The following is a 12553-nucleotide window of genomic DNA, read 5'->3' on the forward strand; positions in this document are numbered from 1 at the left end:
GCGTAAAAACATGCTGGATAAGTTGGCGGTTCATTCTGCTGTGGCGACCCCGGATTAATAAAGGGACTAAGCCGACAAGATAATGAATGAATGAATGAATGACACACATAAACACAAACCTTATCCAGCAGCTCCTGGTTGCGTCTCATAAACAACTGCTTCTCCTCCACCCATCTAGAGTCCTGTGATTAAAAGAAGAAATGACACTGTGTGTTATATTAACGTGCTAATGTGTCTGGGTTTTACAAACACTAGTAACAGTAAAAGAGGTTTACCTGTCCTTTTAGAGAGAGCTCTTTTTCCAGGTCTTCGATTTTAGCCTTATACCTGTGAGCTTCAGCCTGCAGCTGCTCATGAGCCTACAAAGATAAAACCAGCTATCAAATACACTGAAATAAGAATCAAAGACTGGTTTATACTTCTGTATCAAGTGATCGGCGTGACTCACGGCGCACGCCTTACACATAGCTGTTTGTATATAGTTCTGCGCGCTGTCTGTGTTGCTCTGCAATAACACTTCTGTAACTTTAGCTGGCAGCAGGTTTATATGTTCCCCTGTGTCGAGTTTCTTCGCCAGAGAGTAACTTTTTTCTGAACGCTACCTTAATGTACAAGAAGCTCAAACTCTCTCATTTAGAAGTGGGGGCCGGCAGACGTGCACCAACTTTAATCATAAGGTAAACACAAAACAAAAGTCTCCATCTGGAGCTCCTTTATGGAACTTGACGCTTGTAAACAGTCGCTCCATCGGGCTCATGGCTCTTCCACTCGATTCACAGAGGGCTTCAGTGTCAATAATTGACAGAGGGCATGAAGTTAGGGCTGGCATGATCATCATAGCAGCATCAGCCAATGAAGTACGTCCGCAATCGGCTACTGTCTGAGCTGAGGAATTTGCATAAAGTGATCTGATTGGCTGATGCTTCCACTGGCACTTGAAAAGTTGAGAATTTTCCAACTTCTGCAGCTAGCTATGCCACTGAAGCAGTGCCGATGGATCCACAATTCAGTTCTGCAACACTCGATGTCACCTATTCAATATGAATGGGAAGCGTTGACGCTGACGCCCCGTGTGAATGACATCAACCTCACTGGTCACCGCTAACAAGCTGACAATCGCACAGAGCTTGCGCTACAAGACGTTGCGATGTCTAGTTACATTTTTCAAGAGGTGCACATCAGTGTCGGTGTCAGCCATGGCCAGTGCTATGCTGCCGCACGAAGGCTGCACTGGAGCATACACGTACACTTGATGCAGAAGTATAAATCAGCCTTAAGAATATGCAGTTCTGCAATCTGGCTAATGTTAATAGGTGATCATTCGTTAGCTATAACCCACACTCAAAAATATATATATTTTATTGCTTATTCAAACTACTGATGTAAAATGAGCCGAATCAACACAATTCTTGAGATTTTATTTAGGGGCAACTTAAAGGAAGGTAATGATTCGCACTCAATTGCTTCATACTGTTTTTATTTTTACTTTTTCTTACATTTTACGGGTGATAACAGACAAACAGACGTTTCGGCACAAAGCCTTCCTCAGTGTGTGACACATTCTCCAACTCCACCCTTTTATTCCATAGTCAATCACAATGTGCAATTAGTTAAACCGTCACTCTCATTTCATTATCAATCAATCACACAATAACTTATAATCTTCACAGCAATGATAATAAACATTCTTCCCATTTCCGACCTCACTCCACAGAGATGTAAGAGTAGGTTGGTTGTAAGAGTAGAGATGAAGGTAAGACTTGTTATTTTTAATCTTTGAGTAATTGTTAAATGTAGAAAACTTTTAATGTCAACTGTTAGAATTTTTTGTATTGATGTACACCTGATTAGTGATGGTGGTTGATGCACTTTATCTCTGTGGAGTGAGGTCGGAAATGGGAAGAATGTTTATTGTCATTGCTGTGAAGATTATAAGTTATTGTGTGATTAATTGATAATGAAATGAGAGTGACGGTTTAACTAATTGCACATTGTGATTGACTATGGAATAAAAGGGTGGAGTTGGAAAATGTGTCACACACTGAGGAAGGCTTTGTGCCGAAACGTCTGTTTGTCTGTTATCACCCGTAAAATGTAAGAAAAAGTAAAAATAAAAACAGTATGAAGCAATTGAGTGCGAATCATTACCTTCTTTTGAATAATAGTAACGATCAGATTAACGCACCAAACCAAAGAAGTAACTAAAAAAAAACGCAAGCGCGCAGGACAAACTTCAGTAACTCGGGGCAACTTAAAGGGCCATGACACCCCTCACTTTCGCTTAAAGTCTACTTCAGAATTTTTTCAAAAGATGCATGATTAATGGGTGTGAAGCTCCGCGAGCAAAAGGCAGGAGTGGGTGTGGCCAGTAGGGGAGAAGGGGAGCGTAAAACTGTTGATGTCAGTAAGCTCACAAATTGAGACAAACCGTGAGGAGACGCATGAGTTTATAGTTTACAAAGTTAAAATGCAAAGAAATTAACAGTTTTACCCACAATTAAAGCTGACAGGTGCTAACATTGTCTTAACTGATGCTCAACACACACAAATCTATTAATATATAAAAAAAAATCTCCAGGGTGTCCTTTAAAGTACCCATGAAATCAAACCTAACCATATTGATTTAGCTCACATTGCTAGTTTTGTGGTGAACAGTTCATCTGTGCGTGTCATTAAGAACAAAAACATTTGTTCACCCTTGAAATCTTTAATTGAAATCTGTAAATGCACTTCCTGTTTGTTTTTTAGTTCAAGGCAAGGCACGTTTACTTATATAGCACATTTCATACAGAGTGGCAATTTAAAGTGCTTTACATAAACAGGAGTAAAAAAGACAAGTATAAGAAAACAAAAACAAACAATAAAATGGTTAAAAACAGATGCAACAGACTAACATGTGTTAAAAGAATAAAAAAGAAAAGAAAAGAAAGACATACTTGAACTAATCAGTTCAATTCTCTGATTAGGTCTGTCTAAGGTAATAGGAGTGGCTAACATACTTCACCACACCCCCTCCAGCTGTCAGTTTAAACAACAAACAGAGATGGAGAGGAGGAGGAGTCTGTTAGGTTGTAATAACTCTCCCCAAACCCTTGTCCCCATCTTTCTGAATGAAATGCCTACTTTACTGCATCCAATCAGCTCGCAGTAGTAAATACAAGCCACGGCCACTGTCTTCTCATTTAATATTCTGTTTATCAAGGAACTCCATCACAATGCAATAAAAAAAATGATTGCAGCTTCCGGTTCATGCGGACTTTAATTCTTTTACGTTCAATCCTTTTAAATTTGTTAACTTAATCGATTTGTGTTAGGACAACATATATGAATTGTGTGGAACCCTGTATTTCAGAAATACCTTAGCCTCCATTTCTGCATCCAGCACTCCTCCTTTCTGCTCCTGCAGCAGGGCGTAAGCTCTCTGAAGAGCCTGATATTCACGAGTCAACTGTTTAAAGCGCAGCTCAGACTCCTCCGCCGCCAAACCCTTCAGAAAAAAATAAACAGCAGGAGAAATAATGAACATATGCAACTGGAATTACCATCCTTAATCAGAAAAGTTTGGGACCATGGCGGAGCTTGTGAGGGGGGCATGCCCTCCCATTGGCTAAAATGAATTACTCAATAAAATACAAAATAAATATTATTCTCAAACCCAAAATAAATATCAATATTAATTTAAGATATTCCTTTAAAATAACAATTATTCGTTTACTTTGTAAATAAATTTTATTAAAATGAATCCCCCTCCCCAATCTCATTTAAGAAATTGCCATGTGGTGACCATGGCTGTCACGGTTCAGGAAGGATGAGGGAGCGAGGACTCAAGTGCAAACACAGGATGATTTATTGATAATAAAAATAAAACAAAAGAAGATCAAAAACTACCCTGAGGGGGAAAAACATAACTGTAACACTAACAGACTAACAAACTTGGCTAGGTTGGCATGACAAGAGCAAGAACAGGAACACAAGGGGGGGGTTTTAGACGATGAACTGGCACAAGACAGAAAACATGAGGGGATTATAAAAGCAAAAGTAAATAAAAGAAACACTAATGAAAAATATACCTCATCCCCCTCCACCTCAAAGGTCAATACAAGACAAGACAATACAACTATAATTATTTAATGTGCTCCTCATGATTTTATTTAATTTTTTAAACATCACCTGTTTCAAACCACAACTTTCTTTTTTCATTTGCGTTTTCCATACTGCCCTTAGCTTTTTTCTGATTTTGTGTAAATTGTAAATTAAAGGAAGCACAGGTCATGGTGCCAAATGCTCACCTCATCTAGATCTTCATCTGGTGTGGCTGGTGTTCGGTCCATGCGCAGGGAAGCCACTGATGAAGTCTCCGAATCCATCGACTCCTCATCATACCCATAGAACGTGTCTACAACTATATGCCTCTGCAAACAGGACAAAAAGATCAGTATTGGCTAAAGGTTGATTTATACTTATACTTATACTAATTCTTTATGACGCATAGCCCTTCGCCGGCGTCGCTGACGTGCACCTCTCAAAAAATGTAACTACACATTACAACGATGGTTAGCGCAAGCTCTGTGATTGGTCGGCTTGGTAGCGCTGACGAGTCTGGGCGGGACCGAGAGCTGTGTGAATGGTGCGAGCCTGATGGAGCGATTGTTTACAAGTGTGGAGTCCCGTGAAGGAGCTCCGGATGGAAAGTTTTGTTTTGTGTTTATCTCATAGTTAAAGTTGTTGCACGTCCGCCGGTTCCTGCCTCAAAATGAGCGAGTTTGAGCCACTTGTACATTCAGGAAGTGTTCAGGAAAAGCAAAACAGCAGCGAAGAAACTCAAAGGAACATTTACACCTCACTGCCAACTAGCGTTTTGGAAGTGTTAATGCAGACCAACAGAGAAAGAGCGCTGAAGTATACACGCACAGCTACGCACGTTGCATGCGCCGTGGGTTACGCCGGTCACTTGACGCAGAAGTATAAACCAGGCTTAAATGGGGGCTGTTTACCCCTGGTCACTTCATGCATTTTTTTCTGATGCGATAGCTATGTGATCATGAAAAGGACAGGTGTAAATGTCCTCTGAAATTCAATAGAGACGGATATAAATCCGATAGCTAAAACCACTTCAGGAGGGGGTCTAGGACGTATTCCAGATGAAACTGGAAAGATCTAAAAGAATAAAGTGACACAGTTCATCTTGAAATAAAGCTCACCTTTATAGGTCTGCTTCGTTTATGCCTCTTCTTCCTCAAGAGTTTTTCTCTATCCTGCAAAACACAGAGGACAACGTAGATATGTGTGCTCTCTAGTGTAAGTTCAGCTGGTGTTCAGAAGAAGAACTCACGCGTGTCAGCTCATCGATCATGCTCTGCTGCTCCAGAACCTGCAGCTTCAGGAACTCGATCTCTTGATCATCGTTGGCTTGGTCCAGATCATTCAAAGACTTCAGCTTCTTCAGAGGAGGATGCGACGTTATCTTTTCCTTCTGAATATAACGACACAATAACGCAACAATGAATTGCTCAAATAATTCAACTCATGGCATGTGCGACACTTACATGATTCAAACATGAACCGACTATTAGCATTCCAAGTAATACAATCTCACAATTTTACTGCTTTTATTGTATTTAGATTTTTTGGTTATTTATTTGGTGCGCATTTCCAAAAAAGCATTAAAAATGGTATGTTCAGTACAGCTGCTTGACTAGGCAATTGTTAAAAAATCATGTTTGGGGCCGTTCACACAGAATGGGGTTTTTCATTCCAATGCACAACTTTTCTATTGTTTTCCAATGTAAACATGTAAACATCTAACAGACTGAAACTAACATGACATTTTTTAATTTTAATTTCATGGGACCTTTAAAAACAAAGTCCAGTATTTTCAGTACACTATAAAAAATGCAGGGTTCCACATAATTCATTCATGTTGACGATTAAGTGACTTTAACAAATTTAAGTGGATTGATCATAAAAAAATTCAAGAGTTCACACTTAGCTGATGATTGATTATAAAGCTTGTTTGGCATGCTGTCCCGGGAGAGAGCCTCGAGCTCATAAGATCCTCGAGCCTGCGGCTCCCTCCCGTTGGCAAGGTGAGAGGGGAGTTTGAGTTCAGGTAGATCTGGAGAACTCCCCTGCTGTAGTAGCTAATGAACAGATAGTGATTGCTCTTTAGATATAGCTACTAACTAGAAGCATGTCTATGGTGCTGATTTGGATTAGTCATTTAACTTGAGTAGCGTGTTTTTCAGGGTTCCCCCGGGATCCTCCAAATGAAATTCAAGGCTTTTTAAGACCTTTTTAATACCATTTCAAATGAAATTTAATGCCAACTTCATAGCCATTCCGACAGAAGTATGAGGGAAAAATGTAAAATCTGTATCAATTTTGAACCCTAGAAATTAATTTTGTACAAGTGACTACTTGAATTGAATAAAACATTTTATTTAAACTGTCAGTTATATTTAATACATACGCAACAGCGTAACACATATTTGATTTTTAATAAACAAATGAATTTGAACTTGGTGTTCAACACTATACCCTCCGCAGCTCTGCTGCTTTGGCTGCAATTTTTTCGCCCAGACTCTCAAGTCCTGTCAACTTCTGCTTGTGGCTTTTTCTCAACGCATTTGAGTTGGTGTTGAGTCACAGTAAGATAGGATGTTCCTTGGCTTAAGATACTTCGGTTAAGATTATCATGCCATCGATTCGGTTCAATTCGATATCTCGATGCAGGGCCGTGTACAGGGGGGTGGCCCGGTGGCTAGAGCCAATGCCCCTCTGCCCTCATTGGTATCTGCCCTCATTGACCCCCCCCCCCCCCCCCCCCCAAACTTTAATCCTAGGAAAGGCAAAAATAAATAAATAAAATAAGACCTTTGTAACGAAATCCAAGACTTTATATACCAAATTCAAGGAAATTAACGCCTTAATTTGAGATGATAAAATTTAAGACTTTTTCAATGTCTTTAAGACCCCGCGGGTGCTCTGTTTTTGGACGGTGGGAGGAAACCGGGAGGAAACCCATGTGAGCACGGGGAGATTGTGTAAACTCCGCACAGAAACGTCAGCAGGCTTGGTAAGGACTAGAACCAGTGATGTTCTTGCTGTGAGGCAACAGTGCTAAACACCGGGCCACCGGGTCACCCATCTAAGAAAGGAGGAAGAGTACGGGTGGAAGGGGGGATTCTTCAAAACGAAGATGGCTGTTATATGGAACTATAAATTGAGCAATGGGGGACCAGCCGCAAGCAATCACAAGCACGTGATCCTTTTGAAATTGGTTTATAAATAAACTTCATTAAGTTATCCCAGAAAATGTTTCAGTTTATTTTATAGTGTACTTTGTCAGTATTCAGTTAAATGCAGTGCATTCAATCACACACTACATCTACACTAACAAACCTGCACTTTTCCGTTATTGAGTTACTCACCATCTCCAGGTTCTCCTTGGTGACTGATTTCACTTTATCCTCCATCCTCTGAAGAGACAGGCTGAGTTCGTCATTTTTCTTACTTAATATTTTGTTCTTCTCCAGTAATGGCTTGCACTGTTTCTCCGTTTCCCGAACACGCTTCAGCTGAGAGGAGCAATTCAGGGTTAATTATTTATAAACATAAAAAGAGTGTTTTCTACACCATACATAAAAGAAGAGGCCTACATTTGTTTTAACAGCCCCATAAAACCAAACACAATAACTATAATGTGCTTTTAAAAAGAGAATCATTATTTTGCCCAACTCTTTCTCACAATAACTCCATGGGCTCTATTTTAACGATCTAATCACAAAGTCTAAAGCGCATGGCGTAAAAGCATTTAGGGCATGTCTGAATCCACTTTTGCTATTTAAAGGACGGAAAAGTACGCTCTGCGCCCTGACGCATGGTATAACAGGGTTTTGCTTATTCTCTTAATGAGTTCTGGCATTCCCCTTGGGAGTCAGTTGCGTCGCACCATGATGCATTTGCTATTTACATGGCGACTTTGTAAGAGGAAAAACTGAACACTGCACTAGCAAGAAAACAGATAAATAGATGATCTGCAGCGCAAGGATGAAGAATGAGCCTCCTCCATTCAGCCTCTTTACTTTGTTTACTCTTTACTCCTTTACTTTGGTGGAGTAAGGAAACGGTGCAAACTCACTCCACTGAAGACACCCATTAGCTTACATATTTAATTTTGTTCGTTAAGTGCAAAGATTTGCTTCAAAACTATTTCTAAATTCAGTTTTGATTTCCAGAAAACCAATAAATGAATAATAATAACGAAAAACTGAGTTATATCCAAACACACTTCCTACTTCCTATTCCTATTAAACAGGTAAGTGGGCTTGACAAGCCACCTGTAGAAATACTATTCCCTCTATAAAAAAAAAACTCTCAGCCTCATAACTCTAGCACTTAATTCTCTGAGCACTAACAGTTCCTTTTGTATAATTGGCACTTCTTCTGTGTATTGTCTTATCTTGTTAAATCGTTGAATGCCTCCTCAATTGTGAGCAACTATGGACAAAAGCATCTGCTCAATGACTAAATGTAAATGTCATCCTCAGTGTAACAATACAAATATAGGTAATAAGTTAATAATCCAAATTACATAAACAGAAGCATACCAGCTCATTTCTTTCGTCTACTAGGATTGTATTGCGGTCTTCCAGTTTACGAATGGTGGACTTGAGCTCACTGACGCGCTTCTGGTTTCTCCTCATGTCCTAAAACACATACAGGTGACAAAAATGATTACATCCTTCTGCAAAATTTACATTTTTCCTTAAATATCTAACAAAAACAAGAAATCTTTTCACAGTAATTGCAATATTTTTTTTCTTCTGGAGAAATTATTATTTTAATAAGTATTTTTTTGCGATACACTGTATATTGATATACTAGCTGGCAGGTAGCTCTCTGCAACTCTCACATGATCGCCCACTGAAGCCAAGCAGGGCTAAGCCTGGTCAGTACCTGGATGGGAGGAGACCACATGGGAAAGCTAGGTTGCTGCCGGAAGTGGTGTTAGTGAGGGCAGCAGGGGGCACCTATCCTGTGGTCTGTGTGGATCCTAACGCCCCAGTATAGTGAAGGGGACTCTATACTGCTTAGTCTTTCGGATGAGACGTTAAACCAAGGTCCTGACTCTTTAGTGGTCATTAAAAATCCCAGGATGTCCTTTGAAAAATAGTAGGGGTTTAACCCTGGCATCCTAGTTAAATTTGCCCACTGGCCTTCGTCCATAATGCCTCCTAACTATCCCTATATCACAATTGGCTTCATCACTCTGTCTCCTCTCCACCAATCAGCTGGTGTGTGGTGTGCGGTCTGGCACAATATGTTTGCAGCTCACTGGAGGTGAATGAGGAGATCCCCCCAAAAATGTGTAAAGCGCTTTGAGTGTCCAGAAGAGTGCTATAAATTGTATGGAATTGTTATTATTATTACTTTGGAAATTTGCAAGCTTTAGAAAAAAAGAGAGAAAAATATATAAAGTATAAATATTTTTAAAATATTTTAAAAACTTAGCTTTTTAATACTTTTGATTCTGAAAAATTTGAAGAAATTATTTATTTATTTTAATGTTACTAATATATACTCTTGACCAATCCCTAACATCAAAGATGCAGTCGAAGTCAAAATTATTAGCACTCCTGTAAAATTTTTGCTTAATGCAGAGAAGATTCTTTTCAACACATTTTTACACAAGCATCAATGCTTTCTTAAGACAGATCGGCTTGTTAAGTGGTGACATGTTGGTGACGGATGTAATACTGTTTCCGGGTCCAAGCCGCCACTCATATGAGTTGAGAAATTATTACTTTATGATAACTTTTTATTCATATTACACACTAAAGTTAATTTTAGATAAAGTCATAGTGTACACAACAATCTCTGGGCTTGCTGCATAACAATTACCAAAATTTTAACAATTTATAAAAAAATGAATCACTTTCTGGCCATTGCATATTAGGCATGGACATATATACTGCGATCGTGATTTTTCGAAAATTTCAATTAAATCGCTTTGAAAACGTTTATTATTACCATTTCACGAGTCTCCCCATTCAGTTGAATATTGCGCTTGGACCCGGAAGCCGCTTCGCATGATGTCACACCTAACAAACGGATAATGACGATTCCTAAATGAAGAGGATTTTTCCTGTTTAGTAACTCTAGTTAAGAACAGCAAGCTATTTTTAAGATAATTCCACTAAATACACTGCTATTACTGTAATAATAATCACTTTAAGACATCTATTTTCTTTACTAAGCTCTATGTAAGATTTCTTATATCAAGAAATTTTACCATGAACAATTATCGTGACTAACAGATTGTTTGACTAGTTTATAGACTTTATCTTTTTAAATCGTTCATTTATTTCTCTTATTGAGATTGGCTATTTTTAAGTGCCCTATATAATAACATGTGCATCTGTGGATTTGCTTGAGTAGTTAAAGTTATTAACCCTCCTGGATTATTAGGCCCCTTGTAAATTTGTTTTACCCAACTTCTGTTTAACTGAGAGATTTTTTTTCAACGCATTTCTAAACATAATAGTTTAATAACTCATTTCGAATAACTGATTTCTTTTATCTTTGTCATGATGACAGCACATAATATTTGACTAGATATTGTTCAAGATACTAGTATACAGCTTAAAGTGACATTTAAAGGCTTCACTAGGTTAATAAGAGTAAAGTTAGTGTAATTAGGTGAAGTCATTGTATAACAGTGATTTTGTTCTGTAGACAATCAAAACAAATATGCTTAAGAGGGCTAATAATTTTGACCTTAAAACTGTTTTTAAAAAAATAAAAACTGCTTTTATTCTAGCCAAAATAAAACAAATAAGACTTTCTTCAGAAGAAAAAAATATTACAGGAAATACTGTGAGAAAATCCTGAATCTGTTAAACATCATCTGGGAAATATTTGAAAAAGAAATCACAGGAGGGTTAATAAATGTAGATTTGATCCATTTCCAAATCTGCTTTCTTTACCGGACTCCCGCAGTGCTCTGCTCCATCTCCAGCGCGGCCCGGGATCTCTCTTTTAGGGCTTCCCAGATTACATTCGGCCTCTTTGACCAGGAACAGCTGCTCGTCGAGCGCATCTTTCTGCAGCTGCAGTTTCTGCAAGAAGCCTGTGGCCGTTTCCAGCTCTTTCTCCAGCGAGAAGATCGTTCTGTCTTTTGCCTTGATCTCGTCCACCTGCACAGTTTAAAACACACTGAGTTGAACTAAAACAACCAGGGGTTGGAAACATACATAAATGAGCATAACATACACATATAGATCTGTACAACAAGCTACAAAATACCATTAAAAGAGAAAAATACGAAATATAAGTCATACACTAGAAAAAAAAAGTTTTTTACTTAGTTATGGTCTTGTTTCTGGTCAAAATATCAATATTTTTGCTTGTCCAGTAAAAGCTCTTTGATTTAAAAATTAATAAAGGAGCTTTTTCTAGACATGCAAAAAATTATGTCTTGTTTTCAGAAATAATATGTCGAAATTAGGTTTTTCTTTAAACAAGCAAAATAATCTATATACATACATAATATATATACATACATGCATACATACATACAACAGTTCTGTCTGGTTCTCGGATCGGATTGCGTTACTCTGCTATAACAGCACTCATATTGCCTCTTCACTCATATGTATGACTCCGCCCGCATAGAGACAACATCATTGGACAACATGATGTACTTTTTTAAGTGAGAATGTCATTGTTTAGATTGCAACTATGCAGATTATTTATAAAGATAGTGCCTATTTTAAATATTTCATTTCGGAGATTAAGTGCATCGGCGTCCATCAGCCTGTCATTGAGCAGAGCAAAGACAGTAGACGTTCTGTCACAACATGGTGACAGAGACCGCATAATAAGCCCTTAGAGGGGAAAAACTCAAAGTACAGCTGATCAAATCATTATAAAACAAGTAAGTGACATTCTAAGTCAACCTCTCTCTGTTGTTTCTTATAAGGGATGTATTTATACCATAGTAATCTGGTAGCGTTTGCTCTACTTTGGCTTTTTCTGGGTTAATTATTGTGATATCCTGATTGCAAGAGAGAAATACTGGGAAATCTCTGTAGACTGATGGCTTTTCATGCCGTTCAGCCTTATAATCTGAAAATGTGAGCAAAATCAGCTGTTTTGTCATCACTTTAGGCATTACGCTAGAGACTCATTTAAATACTAGCTCTAAAGTAACGTTGATGAAGTAGTAATGGTTTCTGCTGTTCTGACATCAGCTGCAGATGTGAATGAATGGCGGAAGAAAGTAGTTCCTCTTACAAAAGGGTTTTTAAGACTTTCCATGATGTACATGATTATGTCGTCGAACTGTTGTATAAATGCAATATCACACTTGTAGCAGTGCCATATGGCTGTATATCCCCACTGGTGGGAACCTAAGGCACTCGGCCTGTGGCCTCGAGCCAACCCATGCCTTTCACCAGTGCTGATATACAGCCATATCACACTGCTACTTGTGTGATATTGCTCATATGTGACAAGACATATTTGTCGATGTCTTTTCAATGTCTTGAAA

General features: G+C 38.5%; 1 protein-coding gene across 6 annotated transcripts in view; it reads right to left on the reverse strand.

The window, feature by feature from the left end:
* jakmip2 (janus kinase and microtubule interacting protein 2) overlaps positions 1–12553 on the reverse strand; it is a 209527-nt gene that overhangs the window by 180733 nt on the left and 16241 nt on the right. For all 6 annotated transcript variants that reach the window (XR_012396940.1, XR_012396941.1, XM_073935503.1 and 3 more), the window contains exons 4-12: positions 10989–11198; positions 8610–8708; positions 7431–7577; positions 5333–5473; positions 5202–5255; positions 4290–4412; positions 3359–3487; positions 276–359; positions 120–182 (exon numbers count right to left, since the gene is read on the reverse strand). Coding sequence is in view for 4 of the 6 variants with exons in the window: in XM_073935503.1 (XP_073791604.1) it covers positions 120–182; positions 276–359; positions 3359–3487; positions 4290–4412; positions 5202–5255; positions 5333–5473; positions 7431–7577; positions 8610–8708; positions 10989–11198 (1050 nt within the window). In the remaining 2 variants the exon portion in view is untranslated. The remainder of the gene's footprint in view (positions 1–119; positions 183–275; positions 360–3358; positions 3488–4289; positions 4413–5201; positions 5256–5332; positions 5474–7430; positions 7578–8609; positions 8709–10988; positions 11199–12553) is intronic.

The sequence above is a fragment of the Danio rerio genome, chromosome 21 (genome assembly GCF_049306965.1).
Source record: "Danio rerio strain Tuebingen ecotype United States chromosome 21, GRCz12tu, whole genome shotgun sequence".
Taxonomy (NCBI): Eukaryota; Metazoa; Chordata; class Actinopteri; order Cypriniformes; family Danionidae; genus Danio; species Danio rerio.